This window comes from Peromyscus californicus, unplaced genomic scaffold, assembly GCF_007827085.1.
Source record: "Peromyscus californicus insignis strain IS unplaced genomic scaffold, ASM782708v3 Scaffold_13__1_contigs__length_99412109, whole genome shotgun sequence".
Lineage (NCBI taxonomy): Eukaryota > Metazoa > Chordata > Mammalia > Rodentia > Cricetidae > Peromyscus > Peromyscus californicus.
Genome location: NW_026294424.1, coordinates 5,666,478 through 5,686,954, shown reverse-complemented (window position 1 = coordinate 5,686,954; position 20,477 = coordinate 5,666,478). Strand labels below are relative to the sequence as shown.

Here is a 20,477-nt window from a genome sequence, read left to right as displayed (position 1 = left end):
TTGTCTGTCTTCCTTCCTTCCTCCTTTTCTCTCTCTCTCTCTCTCTCTCTCTCTCTCTCTCTCTCTCTCTCTCTCTCTCTTCCTCCCTCCCTCCTTCCCTCCCTTCCTTCCTTCCTTCCTTTCTTCCTTTCTTTCTTTCCTTTCTTTCTTTGTTCTTTTGTTTTAATTTGAGACAAGATCTCACTCTAATCCACTATGTAGCCCAGGCTATCTTCAAACTCATGGCAGTCCTCTTGTCTCAGCCTCTTAAATGCTTAAGGAAAACTTTTAATGAAGGTTTCTCAGATCTCCATGACACTCCCCAGACTTGTGACCCTGTGATCTTGGTTCATGTTCAAGAACTTTCCATGAGAATAGGATACCTAGTGGTAGGAAGAGGGCCTGGCACTGACTCTGGAAACCTCAGGGGTAAAGCCCTCTGCCAGTCAGAAGAGTCGTCCACCAGGGTCCTCTTGAAGAAAGAAGGACATGGTCTTCATATCCAAGCTGGTGGAACAGGGCTAGGGGGATATCCCCAGAGTGCCCCTAGCCTGGCGTCAGATATTAGAGTGACTTCAGAATTCAGTGGGAGGGGGAAGAGGCAGTCCTGACACATAGGAAAGGCCCTGGCAGGTCAACATGAGCCCTCAAGGCCATTTCAGTTGCATCTGGGATGTCTACAAAGCTCATGTGTTGAGGCTGGTTCCCTAGAGTGGCATATGAGATGGCGGGATCTTTGAGAAACATGGCCTCTTGGGAGTCCCTAAGTCATTGGGAAGCATCCTTGAAGGAGGTGATAAGACCTTATTATCACTCCTTTCCTCTTTCATGCCAGTAACAAAGCCAGTGGCTTCGCTCTGCTGTGCCTACCTTGCAATGATGCGCTACCCCATCTGGGGTCCTAAACAGTAGATCTGCAAGACCATGCACTGAAATGCTCCAAACTGAAACTAAACAGTCCTCCCTCTATAAATTGGTTGTCTGGGATACTTTGTCACAACAACAGAAAGCAGACACAGGGGCATGTATGAGGGTAGGGTGCCTGCACTCAAGTTCTGAAGAAGTGCCTGTTCATGGCCAGCCGAGTTGTTTCTCTGAAGGAAGGAGCAGAGCAAGGGCCCCTGTAGCTGTGACAGATCTCCGGGTGCTGCTCTGAACATCCCGCTATGTTACGCCATCTTTGTGTGGTAGAGTCTGGAATGAGTTAGCACTGTTTTCCTGGTGCTTTGTCTGACTGTTGAGTCCTCAGCACAGGTTCCATGAGCCTGCCTCCTCATCTCCGGCTCAGCACCCGCTCTGCAGCCATGACATCACTGCAGGTACTTGTGAATGTGTGGCCTCTATTTGTACATACCCACGAGCACCTCTGCTGCAGGGTGTCCAGGAAAGGTAGGAGCATTTTTCAGGAACAACAGCCTTTATTCAAATGCAAAGGGATCAGTGACACCAGAGGGCCAGGTTTCTGAAACTGTCCCTCTTCATCTATTTCTCCTGTGGTCACCCCTGTTTGAAGCCAAGAGCAACGTGAAGCTGCATCGTTGGCCTCCAGGAGCAGGTGCATTGGCAGCAGATCTGAGGTATCTGACAACGGTGTGGTTGTGGGGCTCACAGGCTTACAGCATCCTCTACCTGTTCCCGGCGTGCTTGCTCTCTGCATCAAAGGCAGCATCCCACCACAGTAATAAGTTACACGGGACGTTGTGTAGAGCAGACCATGAACCTCAGGGATCACGCGGTGGGAGAAGCAGCCTGTCTCTTACCTGCCACTGAGGACCTCTGTGTCCAGAGCATTCATCAGCCCAGCCATGGTGGGAAATGGTACAAAACTGCCCAAGTTCCTATCCCTGTCTGCCTGTGCCTCCCAGGAATGCTTTGTGGCCCAGATCTGAGTCCAAGGCTTGAGGGGACCCTAAGGGATGGCTACTGGAATCTGGGTTTAGACACAGTTATCGGGGGCACACTCAGCCTCTTCTTCAAGCTCGGGGCAGGGGGTCCCATTGTTAGCAGGCTGAACACGGACATAACGAGTTCTGCTCTTGGCTCCCAACTTTCCACACGGTCCTCCACACAGTCCCCAGGATGACCACAGGGAAACCTCGCAGTCCAGCGGTGTCTCTGGAACTGGACAAAGCACAGGGGAGACCCAGTGAGTACTCTGTAAGGAGACACTTGGAAAAAGCAGAAGTGATCATCCCCACATGTGCACCCAGCCCAGGAGACAACTCTGCTCCAAAGTCTGAAAGAAAGGCTTTTCTCAGGAGCGTAGAGCAAGATGCATGATGGGTGTCACTGATACAGACTCAAACAAGAACCAAATGACTGGCTGGAGTTGTTCCTTCCTAGACATGAACTTCAGGAAACCTTGGGTAACTGCGGCAGCCTGAGTCCTAGGATCCCCCCAGCCATGGAAGAGGCATACAACAGTGAGGACCTCTCTGAGGGGAGGTGGCTCTCCAGCCACAGTGACCTTCATAACTGACATTTCTGAAGTCCTGAAAATGCCAGAAAATCCTTACCTCCCCACCCCCTCCAGGAGGTTCAAACCAATTCAACAGTGTTCCTTTTTATTATGTCTCCTCTGCTTCTACCATAGTCACAAATTTACAAATAATTCATTTGGAGCTATGGCGAAATAACCTGGTAATTTCCATTTCCTTGAGCAAAATGCAAATGTCCCTATATCCAGGACATGCTAAACTAGCCAGCCAGCCCCCAGAGGACAATCACCAACAGGAACCCAAGAGCCCAGCCACCGCCACTGGAGTCACAAGAGGACAGTGTGGCGCTGGCAGCAGCAGCCAGGCTAGCAGCGCCCAGGGCAGGACCCCGTTTTGTATGAGTCCTTGTGCTGCTGCAATCAGTGTGTGGGACTCCCAGAAACAAGTCAGATGCTGGAAGAATTCAGAAAGGAACATAAGGAGGTTGGGGATGTCAGATACAGTGTCTGGAATATTCTAGTAGATGCAGTAGGCCACTCCTGAAACAGCCCTCTCCATAGAAGAAAGGGTGCAACAGGGCCTACAAAGACCCTTTGGAATGACAAACAGACCCAATTTCCTCCCAGAACCTTGCCTGAGAGGGAGCGCTCACTCTCAGGCTGCCAGCCTGGATGAGGTACCTGAGCCCTCATCTTCCAGATGGGGCTGGAAGCCTGAGTCTTTCCCAACTTCCTGACAGTGAAGCAGCAGCTGAGGCTCAGCTTGACTGAAGGCTTGCAGCAGCCCTGGTCTGCAGAGAGAGCCTCCCAAATGGGGCTCTTGGACCCTGCAGATCCCTGTGAGGAGCAGACCTAGGATGACCCGTGTGTGATCAAAAGTGAAGCATGTGCAGGCTTGTGCCTGGTGGGAGCTTCCTGGACACACTCACCCCGGGCAAGGTCTGGCGTCTGCTGCTGGGAAGCCAAAAGTAGCAAGAGAAACTCATGTGGGCCATGCCAGGTATTCCGCCCCTACTCCACTGACAGACTGGCAGTCTTGAAGACATGAGGGAATTAGGTAGAACATGTCAGGTGGCCAGACGTGAGAAGCCTCAGCTACAGGCAATGGCTTTTCGGGACAGGGAACACCTTGGGACAATGTACCATGTGCTGCTTGGATACACGGGGTGGGGAAGTGCTCAGCTGGCTCCTGTGCCATCCAGTGGTAACTATGGGTAGAATTCCCTAAAGTTCCCCGTCACCGGAGATGGTGGTCCCCAGCCAGAGCAGAGGGCTGCATCCACTCCCACCCTTTCCTCTCCAACCGCTGTCCTTGCCTGTCCTTCTTTTGCAGTGTCCCCTGAACTCCCAGCATGCTACCATCCCACACCTGATTAGGTGGCTAAGTGCCCCAATGGTGAGGCGAAAGGACCTCTCCAGTGGCCTGCCGGCAACTGGCTCTTCCCACAAGACTGTACCATGTCTGCCCAGGTGATGCCACTGTCCAGTGTTCACAGGACTGTCCATCAAGATTGGGGGTGGGAGATACACACCTCAAGTGCCTGTGCTACACAGCCCATCAACAAGCTCACCCTCCTGCCAGACCTTGGCCTGGCCAATGCATCGGGGCAGAGACTGTCCTAAGTGGCCAGAAAAATGAGTTGGCTGCTGAGCCTCCTTCAGTTCCTGCCAAAGGTAGAAATGGCTCTGAAGCCTGGCAGGTCTTGGCTGACTCCAGCTCCTTAAGAAAATAAGTTATAGCTTTCTGAAGGGGTTCTTGCCCATCCTGGGGCCTGCCAACAGATGAGAGGGCTGGGGAAGCACAGCCTCAAATGGCCCAGTCATTCTCTGTGCAAGCGGCTGCTGGGCATCTGACTGGCTGGAGGCTGCTGTGCAGTGAGGGAACTATGATTCTCATCCTCAAAGCACAGCTCTCTCCGCTCCAGCTGATACTCCCGAGGGATGAATGCCCAAGATACCTATTAGCAGACTCTCAAATTGTTCATGGAAAGATAAGAACTCTAGACTGGCCCTGGTGAATTGGGAACTCTGCACTGGCCACAGCCAGACAGGGCTCAAGCCCCCATGGGAGTGTCCTGCTTCCTCAAATACCCTCTGCTGTCTTGGCCAGTGGAGGCACAGCTGAAACCTAACTCAGTGGATTTCCACTTCCGTCTCCATCAGCTATGACATGCAGGTCACTGGGTGCATTTCTGTTGCATACTGCCTCCTAACTATATCTGGGGTCTTTTTCCGTTGTTCAGGGTGTTTCAACAGTAGATATTGTCAAAGTTTTATCTACAGTATTTGAATCCACCAAATCCTAAACCTTTAAAAATTAATACCATCTCCTAAAGAGCAACAAGAATTCCCCTTTGAAATTTCTCAGGCTCAAGTTTCCTGTGACCTTGGAGACCCGGGAGAGTCTGTAGACTCAAGAGACTGTGCTAAAGGTAAGGGCTAACCTGGGACAAAAGGAACCCACGTGTTGTGCCTTGTACTGGGCTTTAGGACCTCGTATGACCTTGGATGACATATACCCCACAGGTTCCAGGGCACATACTCACTGTGGCTTCTCTCCCTGATTTAGCCAGCGGTGACATGGAATAGTGACATGAAAAAGGACACTTTCCCAGCCTGTCCATCTGGGTGGGGTTAGCAGAAGATGGGAAACATGGAAATTACCTGAGAGGCTGTCGACAATTTCATTGCCCCTGCTGGCCAGGTCCAGGGAAGGTGGGACAAAGGCCCTGGGACTCTGCCGTAGTCGCACGAAGGTCACTTTGGCAATGGGAGGCAAGGACTTCAGGCGCGGGTAGTAGAATGAGTTTGCCGGGTGACTGGGCGATGAGGATGTTATCTGGATGATGGAAGAGGAGAGCTGGCAGGGGGGTCTGGGAAGCCGGCTTTCCAGTGTGTGCTTGGCCTCCTGAGTCCGTACCCAGCATCAAGCAGGACAGTGCCAGCAAAGACTCCCAACTTGGGTCTCATCTGAGTGGCTCTCAAGCCCAGCGTAGCTGGAGGTGCCCACAGGACCTCTCCCCAAGACTGAGGAAGACCAGCCACTCCTTCTGTCTCCCAGAGGCAATGCTGCAGACATTTGTCAGCTGAGACATTTGTCTCTCGAGCTCCTCTTATACACCAGGCAGGACTACATATGCCTCCTCGCTGGAAAGGAAGAACTTTCCAGGCCCCCATATCTTTCTCTTCTCTCTACAGTCCTTCCAGATCCCAGGCAGAACAGCATTCCACTCTTAACCGGCAGGCACCAGAGACAGGATTACTCTCTAAGGAGGGGCCAAAGCCTGGGGTACCCAGAGGTCCACCTGGGGCAAACCAGAGTCCTTGCCCTGTCCTCACAACCAGGCCAGCCACCCTCTTTGTCCCACCGAGTCCAGAGCTGCCTGCGTGCAGTGGGGGGCGACTGTGCAGCCTATGAAGTAGGGGAAGGGCTGTGAACTACTCACCTCAGTCACGGTGTCCTGTGGGATGGTGGCAAAGTTGGGGGAGGAGAAGGTGAAGCCGCTGTCTGTCCCTGCATCATGAGGGTAAAGATCGAGGACCACCTGCTCCTTCCAGCGGCCTCCCTCACACAGGTCCAGACTGTCAATGCCCACAAACCAGTCAGGGCTAGGGACGATGCGCACCACGAAGGACACCTGGATGGGACCAGAAGGCTCAGCAGCTGCAGCCTCAGGACATGCCCTCTCCTCGGCTAGCCGTGACTTACCAGCGAGTGTCTAGGGTGCACCTCCAGCTCTGCAGAAGTCTGCCCGGTCCCGCTGGGGACAGCAGGAGCTGAGAATACTGTATGTACACTCTGGAGTTTCTCTCCCGCAGCTTCGATCTCTTTCATCAGCGCCCAGGCCTCACCGCGCTCAGCGAAGTCCCTCAGCCCATTGCTGACATACTCGTTCTTTCTCCACATGCTGTAGTCAGAGCTGTGAGCTGCCCCTGTGCAAAGGCCTGACTGCATGAGTAGCCAGCTGGGATGGGTAGCAGGGGGGGCTATCGGCTTCAATCTCATGTGGCTGTCCCCAGTGCATACCGTGTCCCCCCCCCCCCACCCCAAATATCAGCTCCCTTGCTGAATGGTCAGGAGCCGCACCCACTCCTAACACAGAGAGACAGTAATATCCTTTATACTTATGTTGTTAGGACACACCTGGCTGAGTGATTGGTGTCCCACCAGCCTTCCTGTGACCACTGTGCCCTCCACCAGCCATTAGTACAGTGGGTATTTAGCAATGCCTTTTGTGTTGGAAGTTTCTTAGTTGAGAATGACCCGTGCTGTGTGCTGTGAAACCAGCAGGTACTGCCCTGTAGCCTCCCGGATGCGACAGAGGAGGTAAGATGCCCTTACCCAGCAGGGAGGACCACTGTGCTGGGGGCCGGAACAGAGGATACTGCTTGGGGAATGCCGTCTGGCTCCACTTGCCAGTGAAAGTGATGCTGTATCTAGCCAGGGGCCGGGCGGTACAGATGGATTCTCCCCCCAGCGGCTGGCCTGTGGTGGAGCCTAGCATGGCCAGGAGGAAAGCCCAAAGAGCTCTGTCCAGGGAAAAACTCACGTTTTCCATCACCTACAGTAGAGGGAGAGAAATGTTGGCACCTTTAGTCCCAGGAAGGCCCCTGCCCATCCAGCCCCAGAAGAGAAAAGAATGAACTCCCAGATTGGTGAGAGCCTGCAAACGCATTCCTGGGTCCCCAAAATGTTCCTTCGAGAGTTTCCCAGATTCCATCCAGGGAAGAGAAGGGCACCAGGTCACGGGGTACGTGGTTAGTTTCACTGCCCGTCTACAAGAACCTCCGCATAACTTGCAGACTTACAGTCCCCAGAATCACAGCCCAAGGCACAGAAAGAACCTCGGCAGACTTACAGCTCTGTCTGCTGAGTGCAGCGTGCAGGAGCCGCACACCTCCTGACTGCCCCACACTTCATGTACTAGCTGTGCACATGACTAGATCAGCAAAGCTCAGGTCATGGCCAGCCCCCGGGGTAATCTCCGGGGTGTTACAAACTCCTGATCCAGGAGCGCCAGGCCCTCTTTCAATGTGAACACCACACTCACCTGGTAGGAGCAGCCAGGGCAGGCTGCTGGGCTGGCCGCTGTAGGACTGGTCCCAGAGCCCAAAGATCCTATGTGTGCCCAAGGTTAGTGCCTCTGGCCGACAGAGAGGTCCCAGCTCCTCCTGTCTTCTGCCTCAGTGCCGGGGGTCCAGAAAGTGGCAGAGGGCACCTGAGACAAGGAAGCAAGAAGCTTTTCTGCTGGAGTGCTGCAGGGCTGTTCTCAAGCGTCCCAGAGTTCTGACTGCAGTGACCTGCTCCAGGCTGAGCTCACTCTCCGCCCCCTCCGGCTAGCTGCTGCCCTGCCCTTTCTTTGTCTTCCTCTCTCTCTCCGCCCCCTCCCTCCTCTAACAAGCCTCTTCTGGGTGGTGGTTGCAAGGAGCTCTGTGTTCAAGGACAGGGGTCTGGGGCCAGAGACCACACTGGCGCCTGTCTGAACTTTGCCACAGATGTTCCCAGAATGTGGCCCACACTTTCCACTTGACAAGTGTGTGTGTGTTGGGGGTGAGGTGCTCGGGAGCCCCAGGTCTACCAGCTCAGTTGTAGTAGGCTCTAGAGCTCTGGGTTTGAGGAAGCTAGTCACTTCTTTCTCATCAGGGTCTGGGCTACACAGCAGTAAAGGCCCACACTGCCAGCCAAAGGAAATCTGAACGGCTCAGGTTGTCAAGGCTCCTCTTCGGTGTGCTTCTTCCTGGCCTCCAGGCCACTGTCCCTGCTTTGGATGGGGTAGAAGATTCCGGAGTTTACTGTAGCTCAGTGTCAGGAAAAGACTTTCAAAACTACTGTGGAGCCTAGGAACTAAGCAGAGGGGAGAGTGGAGACATCTTACTCAGCCTCTGCCGGGTCCCCCACACACACCAAAATATCCAGAGAGCTGATCCAAAACACATTCTGGGTTTTGGAACAAGTTAATGTCCCACTGTCAGACAGACAGTGAGGGAGAATAAATAGAATCCACGAGGCTAGAATGCAAACAGAGCAGATGACTTCACCCTCATTTCAAACAAATAACGCCGCCACAGAGCGCTAACTGTGAACGCAGCATTTAGGCCCCAGGCCTAGAGGCCAAAGACAAACCACTCCGGCACTGCTCAAGCTGTTGGTGGTTGGCACTGGTTACCAGGCTTGAAAGTCATCAAGTCACCTAAGACTTCTGTCTGTGTGGGTTCTAGCTCTCCACACTTATCAAGTCACAGCAAGTGCAAAGAAAACATAACTCACTTAAAATAGCAAAGCTATTCTGTGTTAACAGAAATTGCACAGTGTCTTAAGCTGAGCACATGCATTTCACAAATGGATTAGAAATGTGGCATGGCTCGTCAGCAGTACAAATTCCTGAGAGAAGATGGCTAGACCACTGTATCTACCACGGCTCAATGGATGAGAATGCCGAGTGAAACCATGAAGACAGCCCAGCCTGAGTGGACATTAGGACAAGGACTTTCTTCCCCTTTTCAGATAAAGGTGCCCTAAGGCAGCTTGGAAAATCCCACAGTCTCTTGACAGAGGACAGGCAGAGACAGACAGATGCTCTTCTGAGATGAACTTGACCTTATGGACCCTGAAGGATCTTTACCACTCCACACAAACACTGACCTTTGATTCAGAGGCCTCCTTTCCCTTAACCTGCCTTGTGTTCTGTAACTAGCTATGGACCATGCTTGTCACAGGATCCAAGTTTCTCACTTCTGACGGGAGTTCCAGGGGAGAGAGGGCCAGGACATCACAGGGTTCCTGGAGGGGGACTATGGGGGCCAGGACGTCACAGTGTTGCTGGAGGGGGACTGTGGGGGCCAGGACGTCACAGTGTCACTGGAGGGGGCCTTCAGAGGCCAGCGCTGCTTGTGTTTTTTAAGCAGGTAGATGGAGCATGCACATGAAGCTAAACCTACCCCATTCCCCTGTGTGCGGAACCCTTAGGAGCAGCTACAGGGCTGTCCCTAGAACTAGCCAGGCCAGTTCCACTAACAGGAGCTTAGGCTCCTAGGAAGAGGATTGGAAATGACGCCTGCCCAGCCAGGAGTCACTGTGGGCAACTTGAGTCCGGCTCCTGCCCCAAGCCCAGCTGGAGGCCCTAAGGCTCACTCCATTCCATAGGACAAGACAGTAGTGAACAACCCAGTCCAGGGCAGCAAGAGGCTCTTTTCCCAGTCTCCAGTCCACGAAGTCTGCGTGACTTGGGGATCTACTGGTTTGTGCAATGAGAATGGGTCAAAGTCAGTCACTTCCAAGCAGAGTTGTAGCTGACAAGCCAGGGCTGCCCCAGAAGGGCTCGGCAGGAGGACAGCCAGGCAAGAACTCCCTTTAGTGGTAGTAGTATCCCCTTGGGGAGGAAAAATGCCTCAGAAGTTTCATGGACATGATGGGACATGGGAAGGGTTCTGCCACAGCAGAACAACGGCTCTTTCAGAGCCTACCTCCACCCCTCCCTAGGTGTGGCACAGGCCCCTAGGCCTGACCTGGGCAGAGACATGCTCCCGAGCCACATCTGCTGACTCAAGCTTGGGATCCCCACCCACGGGATGGCTGTCTCCTGCAATGCACACAGGCTTCAGGCATGTCTGGCTGCCAGGTGCCCCGGCTGTGAATTCTTCACCCTCAGATACCACACATGCCAGTCCCCCCCAAACTCACTTGTCTGCTCACCGGCTCCAGCCAGGGCCATGATCTGTACTCTGTATACAGATGCTTTCTAGAAGCTGCCTCCATCCTTGGGCACCAATGGGGCCACCAGACTGACTCGTGAGCTCCCCCTCTCTTTCCTGCTGGGCACTGAGCAGTCCCAGCACTGGGTCTTTGCTTGAAGTCTCTCTACCTAAAGAGAGCTCCCCCAATCTGGCTTCATGTCCTTCGGGTCTCAGGGAAAGGCCTGCAGCCAGCCCAGCCCAGAGGAGAATCTGCTCATTCCCACTAGCCTCTTAGACCACTTGAGGGCTTTTCTTTCCATCTCCTGCAGAGGGGGACATCCATCCCAGCCTTGTAAGCAGCCTGAGTTTTGCTGCAGGATGTTAAGTGCTCACAGAGGCAGTAGCAGGCTGAAGGCAGACTCTGGATTAGGCTTCTGGGCACAACTTCTAGAGCTATGCAGGCCGCTGGCCTGCAAAGTTAGCTACTGGCCCAACCAGCCCAGGGACAAGTCCCACGGGGCAATGCTGCCCAACTGCCTCCCTCCCTCCATGCTTCCCGCTCCCCTTTCCTGTCTCCCATGCCACTATTCTAGGTCGGATTTCAAATAGCACCTCTGACTCAGGGCCTGAACTATATCCAGTAGCCAAGTCCTGCATTCAGCCTTGTGGCCTTTGCTTTCTTGGAAAACACCTAAGAAGAGAGTGGGAACGAGAAACCCTAACACCCATAGCCCCCATCCCGATCTGCTCGCCTCAGTCTCTGAGCTAATGCAAGCGGGGCCACGTCCAGCTGCTTCCGGTCTGTGAGTGTGAGCACTGCAGCTGTACAACCCAGGAAGGAGCATTGAACACATGCCCTCCCAAATCAACAGAGCAACTCTTCCCCTCCTAGTGGCCTGAGTTCCATCCCTAGACCCGTGTAAAGGTGAAAGGAGAAAACCATTCCAGAAAATTCTCCTTGTGAGATCCCCATGGTAGAAAATAAAATAAAATAAATGTTGGTCTGGCCATCTCTAGTAGCATTTGCCACAGTGTCTCTTCATATCTAACATAAGATGCCAGGACCTCAGCATTTTAAAGAGCGGGGGTTGGGGGCAGAGTAAGAGTGCCTGAAATTCCCTCCATCAGAGCAACAAGAAAACTGACAGAAATGTCTGGACAGAGCCAGCACTTGGTATGTAAACTGATGACATGACTGTTCCGTGGTATGGTTAAGTGGAAGGTTTTTGTTGTAGACACAAGAGAGAGAACAGCCGGAGGCATCTGGAAGGGTTCAGAGCAGAAAGAGAAAGAAGTAGAATGAGCACGGCCAGCCGAATGGACATGGCCAGGGCTGTCTGTGAGAGAAGGGAGAATAACAGGGGATAGAGAACAGAGAAAATATAGTGAGAGAAGCAGGAAGGGAGAGGGAGAGGGAGAGGGAGGGACAGAGAGAGAGAGACAGAGGGGGGGGAGCATAGTGAGAATAGCAGGGTTATATGGAGGAGGAGGAGGAGGAGGAGTTGGGGTACTGAAGCCCATGAGCTAGATGGAGTTTAGGGTGGGGAAGGAGGTGAGGAGGACAGAATGCTAGCCTGGGCTTTGAAATGTGTAACAGGTACTTGTGACACTGAGGGAGCCTAGAGGCTAGCATGGGCTTTGATATGCTGATAGGCACCACAGGTAGCCAAATGTTCCTTCTGCCAGAGGTAAGGGAAATGACTCTTTTGGTAGAAGAGAACCAGATTTACAAACTCCTGAGGAATGCTGCCTTTAATCTAGCTCCAGAAATCTTCCTATAGTCCAGGTTGAATTCATTTCTAGATATTTGGACTGCCTTTTGGAGTTTGGAGAATTGCGTTTCCTTTGGACCTGTCACTGAGGAGGCCAAGGCAAGTGGATCTCTGTGAGTGGAAGCTCAGCCTGGTCCACATAGCAAGCTCCAGGCTGGCCAGGACTGCATAGTGAGATTCTATTTCATAAAATTAAAAAAAAAAAAAAAAGGAAGAAATGTCTGGGCATGGTTTCTGGTACTCTGGAAACTAACCAAAGGCTTGCAACAGTAAATGTGAAGCTATTTTGCCAAGAAAACAGGGAAAACAGTAAATGTTTAATTGCCTCAGACCCAAACTTTCTCTCCATTAATAGTGAACCTATAGTCTCGAAGCCTCTGCATTGGATAACATGGGACAAGGAACTGGAGCCTTCTCACAACCTCATTTCCAGAAAGTTTTCTCTATCTCCCCTCTCTGGTACCTCCCTGGAGGATCCCTCTTGGAAAGCTCTTTATTTGACCTGATTCTGAACCTTTCCCCAGAGGCGAGCGTTGAAAACGACAGGTAATGGTGAAGGCGGCTGCTCAAGGGCAGGTTCAAAGTCGAGGCCAAAAAACCTAGAATGAAAAGCTCAGAGGCAGGAGGTGCACAGGAAACTTAGAGAACTTCCAACATATCCCGAGAACCTAGAAGGTCACACATTCCAAGGAACCAGGAAAGTCCAGTGCTCAGGAAAGGCCTGATGAGGCCACTGAGCACTCTCCTCTGACTGACCTTGAGACTCTTCACAAGCAGGAAGTGAGGACTAGCACCCTTATTAAGTGCCTGGTTAAGTGTGCCGAGCATGTCCCAATACACAGAGTCCCACAACTGGGAGATTAACTGATTCCAGACATCTTCAGTCCAGTAATTAACTGACCACCACGTTAGCCAAGGAAAGACTTTACTGCCATGCATGACAAAGAACAGAAATATTTCAAACTCAAGTCAGAGAGTCACTAAAGAAACCTCAACAAACAGAAACCCCTGAAGAGGGGAAGGATCTAATTTCCAGAGTTGTCAAATTATACTCTCCAAACTGTTCGGGTTCCAACACAAATGTACAAAACATACAAAAACAGAAGGAAGCCCAGGCCATACACAGGGAGTAAGAAAGCAGCTACACAAGCTTCCTGAGGAAGCCCAGGCCTTGGGTACCCTAGATAAAGACTTTAACAGTTGTTAGTATGCTCAGAGATCTAAGAGCAGGCATGGTGGCTCACACCTCCAGTCCCAGCACTTGGGAGGCAAGAGCAGGATTGCCACAGATTCCAAGCTGGGCTTTTCTACTTAACAAGCTACAGGTCCACCTGAACTATGTAGAAAGGTCCCACCACAAACTGCCTCCATCCCACAGAGGAAGCCATGTCTGATAAAGTGTGAAAGTGATGCTTCACCAAGGAATGATGTCAGCAAATGGTAGAAATTATAAAACCACGGAAATCTTGAAGTTGCAAAGTATGAAAACTGAATCAAAAAGTTCACTACAGGAACTCAGCAGGAGATCTGAGGAGATGGAATAAAAAGTCCATAAAAGGAGTTGAGATTATCCAGTCTGGGAAAGAAAACAGGGTAGCAAAAACCAAACAAACACTAGAGACTTTCAGGGACCATCAAATACAAACAACTGCATAACTGAAGTCCCAAGGGGAGAAGAGGAGATGCAGAGTGTCGATATAAAAGTTACAGCTCTCATCTTAAAGGGAAGAACAAATGGTTTATCTGGAGCCATTTTGAGTGACCATGGCCCAGGAACACAGATTTAGGTTACCCCAAATTCCACAGTCCAGTGTGGAAGTAGTTTCACAGAATTTTTATAGTTTTACAGAACAAAGACAGTCATAAATCAAGGCAACTTTAAAAGACATTGGTGGGTGCACCAGAGGGATGGGTCCAAAGAGATGGGGAGGCTATATTACAGGCCCAAGATGGCATCAGATGACGCTCTTAGTTCTCCGATTGGTGGAAGCTAGTGCTGTGCTAAGGAAAACCTCAAGAGGTTTTATTTATTATTACAAGATGTTAATTCTAAGTTAATAGCTTCTAAGAGGTTTTTATTTATTATCAGGAAGTGTTAGTTCAGACAGAGTGGGGCAAGGAATGACTGTCCAGAAGGTTAAAACTAGCCCAAGATAAAGTAATTATACTCTGAGCCTACCAAATCCCAGTCTCTCCACAGTACTGAATTTCCAGTTAGCCCATCAGTCTCTGAAGACACAGGAAGCTGTTTCCAACTTGGAAAAATGCTGGAGAATCTGGGTGGTTGGAACTGTGAAGTCTATTGAAGGTATGCAACTTCCAGGGAGGCTCAAAAGTGAAATGCAGTGGCTTTCCATATTAGCAGCTGCTTGTTCCCCTGCACCAAGCAGGTATGAATGTATTCCTGGTAAGTAGCCACAAAGGACTCTGTCTTCCAGATTGTCTGTAACCTGTATTCAAATGTCTCACCAAGGCTGTGATCACAGAAGTTCACAGAGACGGATGGTCATTGTTGTGTCTCTAATTGCTGCAAACCCCTGTGATGAGTTGAATGTAAAATTCCTTCCATAAGCTCTTGTGTTTGGACACTTGGGTGGTGCTGTTTAGGGAGGTTGTGGAATATTTAGGGTTTGGGACTTCACTGCAGAGGTGGGTTACTACGGGAACGTCTTGAAGGTTATGGTCTGGGGTTCTCTTGTCACTTGTAAGATGCCTCTACCACAAGCTTCTACCATCACAGGGCATCTCTGCCATGCATTCCCCACCATGGGGAACCGCTAGGCCCTGTGAGTCCTTATCTGTGATGGGCATTTTAGTCACAGCAGCGTGAAGTAGCTACTACACCCCACCATTCCAGCTGGTAACTTCGAAGGGCTTTAAAGGATTGAGGCCTTCTTCTCCCCACCCCCATTCATCATCCTCTTTTGGAATCCCAGACATCAAAGATTAAATTAGTGGGGAACTGTACATGTGGGGAAAGTTAAAAAGGGATACCATGCACACCGGGAAAGGTGCAGGCCTGAAAAGACCTGAGCAGACAAGTTTGCATGTCAAGCTGGTCCTTGGCCCAGAAATGACCTAGGATAAATGAACGAGAGCAAACCAATAAACGGCAAACCTCTGGGAGAAGCTGATTATCACAGTGTCATGGCATTATCAGACACAAACTCCCAATTTTAACCAAAAAATCACAGTACCCACAAAGAAACAGGAAAGTATTGTACATTTCAGGGGGAAAGTAAGTAGAAACTGTCGATAAAAAAGACCTGAAGATAAACTGTCTATACAAAAACTCTGCAACTGTCCTGAGATGGTCAGAGAACTGAAGTGAGATACAGAGAAAGCCGGTCACATGATGGAAAAATGAAATGGCAATGCACCCCTGTGCAGCAGTTCACTAAATATATGTGAGAAAACAATACAGATGAAAAAGATTAAGCTTAACCTAGGGGTGGACAATCATCACCCCAGAGTATATGATACAAAACATTCTGGGGGTAGAGATTCATTGCTCAGCCTGGGGTCTTTGCACAAGCCATACGCCCATAGAAAGGTACAATCCACAGTGCTGTCCCGGGTCCTATCAGAACTGGGTTTCCAGCTGCAGTGACAGGCATAACCAGCTAAAGCAGAGTCATTGGGCCTGAGCCAATCTGGGCAACTCAAGCCAGCCTTTCCAAGACCATCAGGGTAGGAAAATGCATAATAGACCCTCAGCAGCTGCAGTACCCAGGGATGAGGAGGCTGAACGGCACATGTGAAATGTCTGTGGATTATGGAGGGACAGAAGTGTCCCCAACCCATGCCACCATACCCAATGTTGCTCTTTTGACAAAAGAATTGATAGAAGTTATGAGATCTTCTCATGTTGTGTTGGTTGTTATTAACATCCCCTTTTAAATATCCCCTTAAGCTGCTCAAGACCATATGGCACTTATTTGGAATGGATAGCCCTTTAGAGATCCTGCCTCCCTTATAAAATGGTTTATTACATCATGTTAATCCTTGACTATCTTACAGATTGGTAAGAACATCTGGAAGAATAGTAAATAGTAACGAAGACATTTAAACAAAAGCATCTTGCATAAACAGAAAAGGACAATCCTAAGAGTCATACGGTTGTTCGGTAAAAATTTCAGTAGCAGATATCAGTTACCCCCCCATGAACTGTTGGTCAGGGGTGCCCCAGAAGCCCCACAAACCATAAGGGCTATTGCTGTTGCCATTGGTGTTCACCAGAACTAGATGATAAGACCCTGGTGCTGAAGACACATAATTTCACTGCAGGATACAGAGGAATAAATCTGAGGCTAAACAGGAAGCTCCCTCCTCACCGGCTAACTTTCATAGTGCCGGACAGTGCTGTGAAGGCGGCCGGAGAGAATCCTCTCAACTATCCTCATCAGCCATGAACCTTGTAAAATATGATACCAACACGTCCAGCGTATGTGCCCACTGGTACAACAGCGGCACTACTGTTGTGACTACAACCAACGGCTTTCCCATTGCATTTAAGGTCAGCTCCCCATGGAGGAACTCACAACGTATACTGTAGGCCAGGGCAAAGGCCTGTAGCTGACAAGTCCATAGGCCTCAGGAGGAAGTAGTTGTTATTGTTTTGTTGAATAGACGTGATGTGCCTGGCAAACTGCCTTATAAACATTTGTGCTTATCCCAAAGGTTATTTGATGCTGTCAGCTGCAATTACTTACGAAAGGAAGCTTCCTTTTTGTAACAGGTGGTATACCACAGAGATGCATAACCATGGGTAAAGATAACAGGCGACTGTCGCTGTCTAGTGCTAAGCCATTAATAGACATCTATACTACCCATGCTCAGGGAACATCATGGAAGAGGCGGCATAAAGAAAGATCTGGAGGAAGGGGTGGAGTGGAATGTATCAGTTTTCTCTCAATTGAAACATTCCCTTGTTTAGGGAAAAGAAAAGCTCATAAAACTTCGAAAATAAACAGAACTCACAAGTCTCAGGAAGTTCCTGAAACAAGATCCATAAGGCTCCTCCCTAAGGTTATATAAGCAGCAACAATTGCTGGAAAAAAGAAACTCCCCAACCTGTTCAGCCACCTGAAGTCATGCAGGAAGCTCTGGATAGTTAAAGTGTTTATGAAGATAAATATTATATTATATATACTTAACCACAATAAAAAGTGGGGGAAATTGTAACATAATACAATAATAAAGACCTTGTAATTTTATTTTGTATTTGTAACTCTTTTATTCTATCTGATTTAAAAGTCATACATAAGGGCCGGGCGGTGGTGGCGCACGCCTTTAATCCCAGCACTCGGGAGGCAGAGCCAGGCGGATCTCTGTGAGTTCGAGGCCAGCCTGGTCTCCAAAGCGAGTTCCAGGAAAGGCGCAAAGCTACACAGAGAAACCCTGTCTCGAAAAACCAAAAAAAAAAAAAAAAAAAGTCATACATAAAATAATAGTTAGGATTATGTACCAATGGATGATATACAATGATCTCATTTTTACAACAGTGACACCCTGAGGGGTTGTAGGATCAGAACTGTATATAGGTAAAGTGTTTACATACTCCTGAAAGTTGTTATAAGTTAAGATATTAAAATATTGATTGTGGGGGCAAGAGGGATGACTCAGAGGTTGAGAGCACTGGATGCTCTTCCAGAGGACTCAGGTTTGATTCCCAGAACCCAGAAGGTGGCTTTCAACCACCTATAACTCCAGTTCCAGTAGACTGAATGCCCTCTTATGGCCTCCTTGAGCACCAGACTCACCAGTAATGCACAGACATACATGCAGGTAAAACACCCACACACATAAAACAAAATTTAAGAAATTTAAAAGATATTAACTGTAACCCATAGGACCACCACTGAGAAAATAAAAAATACAGTAAGAAGAAAAAACAGCAACTTTAAAATTAGTCGGTAGGTATTTGTCTAATATGAAAGGTCAAAAGAACACAAGAAACATAGAAAACAAATAGCAAATGGCACACCTAGATCTTACCTTATTGAATTAAAGTATCAGTTAAACACAACGGAACAATAAACCAGTTATGATCACGTATCCCTGGAGCACCATACTTGGGATGCTGAGGCCAGAGTGTAAGCCCCCCAAAGGTGCAAGTGGCCAGGCCTTACCCCCAGACTACTCTAATGTCCTTATCATCTTCCAGCCCTTCTAGATGTAGGTGGTCAAGCTCCACCCTACAGAGAAAAAAAAAAAAAAGCTCAGACCATAAATTCCAACAATCCCTGAGTTTACCCTAAGATCAAGCCACAGAATCCCACCAACCCCTGAGCATGTCCCAAGATCAGGCCACAAAATCTCACCAACCTGAGGCCTGGATTGTTCATCCTGGAAAGCTACACACACACACACACACACACACACACACACACACACCAAGAAATCCTATGTAAAGCCTGCCTCCTGCTCAGTTATTTGCTGCTTCTCTCCCAAGCAGAGGCATCAACCCTCTTGTGTCTTTCCTAATAAATCTCTTGTGCGAGGTTTGTTGTGCAGTGTGACTCCGTGGTATTCGTTGGCTCCTGGCTGCCAGGATACCTTTCTCCTCAGAGCTATAACACTTACACAGGGGGTCATTTGAATTAGGAATTCAAGACCAGAGCTATATTAATTAGTTAAAAGACAGTGAACAAGGGGAGTGTGGCGCCATATGCCTGTAATCCTAGCATTTGGGAGATGGAGGCGGGAGGATCAGGAGTTCAAGGCCAGCCTCAGCCGCATAGCAAATTCAAAGTCAGCCTTGCCTACAGGACACCTTGTCTCAAAAAACAAAGAAGAGTAACAGGAATGGAGACAGTGCAATGAGGAAGAGGAAGGGTGGAGGATAGGTTAACCAAAACTAAAGATGCATGAAGAGACTCTGGAAACCCAGTGTATAAGGTAATTGAAACACTTTTTTTTTTTTTTAAATATTTATTATGTATACAGTGTTCTGTCTGCACATATCCCTGCAAGCCAGAAGAGGGCACCAGATCTCATTACAGATGGTTGTGAGCCACCATGTGGTTGCTGGGAACTGAACTCAGGACCTTTGGAAGAACAAGCAGTGCTCTTAACCTCTGAGCCATCTCTCCAGCCCCTGAAACACTTTTATAAATTTCGAACAGAAGTACCCCCACATCAGTGAACAATGCTGCTTCCGGAAGACACGGGCTCCTCAATGACAGTCTTAGTACCAAGCATGGATTACCTCCCTATGAGTTATCAGTCAGGCAGGCCCTAGAGGCACCCAAAACAATAGAAGCCATTAACATTTCTCTGGGTTGCCCACCACAACTAGATGGTAAAACTCTATTGCTGAAGACACCACATACTTTAGTTGCAAGATGCAGAGAAACAAATCTTCTTTTTCCCAATGTAATATTTTTATTAATTATTTGAGAATTTCACACCATGAGCCTGATAATACTCACTTCCCATTCCTCTCAGGTCCACCCTCCCTTGCTTGCACCCCCCCCTCAAAAAAAAGAAAGAAAAATACAGCAGGTCAAATTCGTGTTGCCCATGTACTCATTGGCCCATGGTCAAGCTCCCAGTGGCCAGCCCCTTAAAGAAAACTGAGTCCTTCCCCACCCACAACCACCCCTACCAGAAGCCATCAACTGTGAAGAGCTATATATACTTCATCATCTTTATCACAGTTTTTAAGGACTCTCTTCAAAAGCTTCCTGTCTGAATTGTTTCTTTTATTTTGGGGGGAGGGGTGGTCACAGAAACCTTCAGTGTCTCTCATTCTCAGTAATGAGTCTGTAGTCGTCAACACCACTGCAAAAGGAGCTTCGCTGCCCATAGCAGCCAGCAGCAGCATGGACCATAAACATCCACACAGCCTCTGGCGGCAGCACAGACCATGGACATCAACCTGGTCTCTGGCGACAACAGAGACCATGGACATCCATACAGCCTGCAGTAACAGCACGGACCACAGATACCAACATGGCTGGCAGCAAAAACCATGGCAGTCTTCCAGGAGGCTTAATCCAGAAAATTAACTGCTCTTCATTTCGGATATCTTGTTGTTGCTCAGAGTCAGTGTGAACATGTGGTTGGACAGCATGTTCAGGGGCAGTACCTGTGAGAGCTCCAGGCTGCTGTACATCACCTTGTCCTTGGTACCAGCCACCCTACCCTCAGGCATGTTTGCAGCCTGTGGGCAGCAATGCCACCCCATGCTCTCCTTCCCACAGCAGGGCAAGCAGTTCAAGAAGCAGCAGCAGTGGCAGCTCCCTGCTGCAGGCTGGTCCTGAGGGCTGAGCAGCAGCACCAACCTAGTTGGCAGCAAGTGGGAGGAGAGGGGCTGGTGATGGCCCCAGGATCCCAGCAGCCTGAGGACTGGCCCTGCTCAGCAATAACATGCCCCTTTGTCCACCATGGCTGTGCTCCTGGACCAGCCGCTGCATCTCTGCACCTCTCCACGCACGCCACTCCATTCTGCCAACTTTCCCATCTTTCTATTGCACATTTATTTATTAAAGTGGTGTTGCGATCTGCTGTGTGTCACACAGTATATTATTTTGCCCAACCTGCTTTACATGCAAATAATTATTGCAAAGAGTCATTGATCTGGTTCAAGGTTTCTGAAGCACCATGAATAC

General features: G+C 49.6%; 1 protein-coding gene across 2 annotated transcripts; it reads right to left on the bottom strand.

Moving 5' to 3' along the window:
• Positions 1–1,374: 1,374 nt before the first annotated feature.
• LOC128109111 (spondin-2) lies at positions 1,375–11,453 on the bottom strand. 2 transcript variants are annotated; one of them, XM_052736250.1, is made up of 7 exons: positions 7,996–11,453; positions 7,468–7,635; positions 6,759–6,978; positions 6,126–6,349; positions 5,863–6,054; positions 5,081–5,255; positions 1,375–2,100 (listed from the first exon to the last, which is right to left on the bottom strand). In XM_052736250.1, exons 3-7 carry the CDS (start codon positions 6,973–6,975, stop codon positions 1,916–1,918), a joined length of 993 nt encoding a protein of 330 aa, XP_052592210.1. In that variant the 5' UTR covers positions 6,976–6,978; positions 7,468–7,635; positions 7,996–11,453; the 3' UTR covers positions 1,375–1,915. The 2 variants fall into 2 exon arrangements, with proteins under 2 accessions (XP_052592210.1, XP_052592209.1); XM_052736249.1 differs by lacking the exon at positions 7,996–11,453 and having other exon boundaries at positions 7,468–7,987.
• Between the last annotated feature and the right edge of the window lie 9,024 nt (positions 11,454–20,477).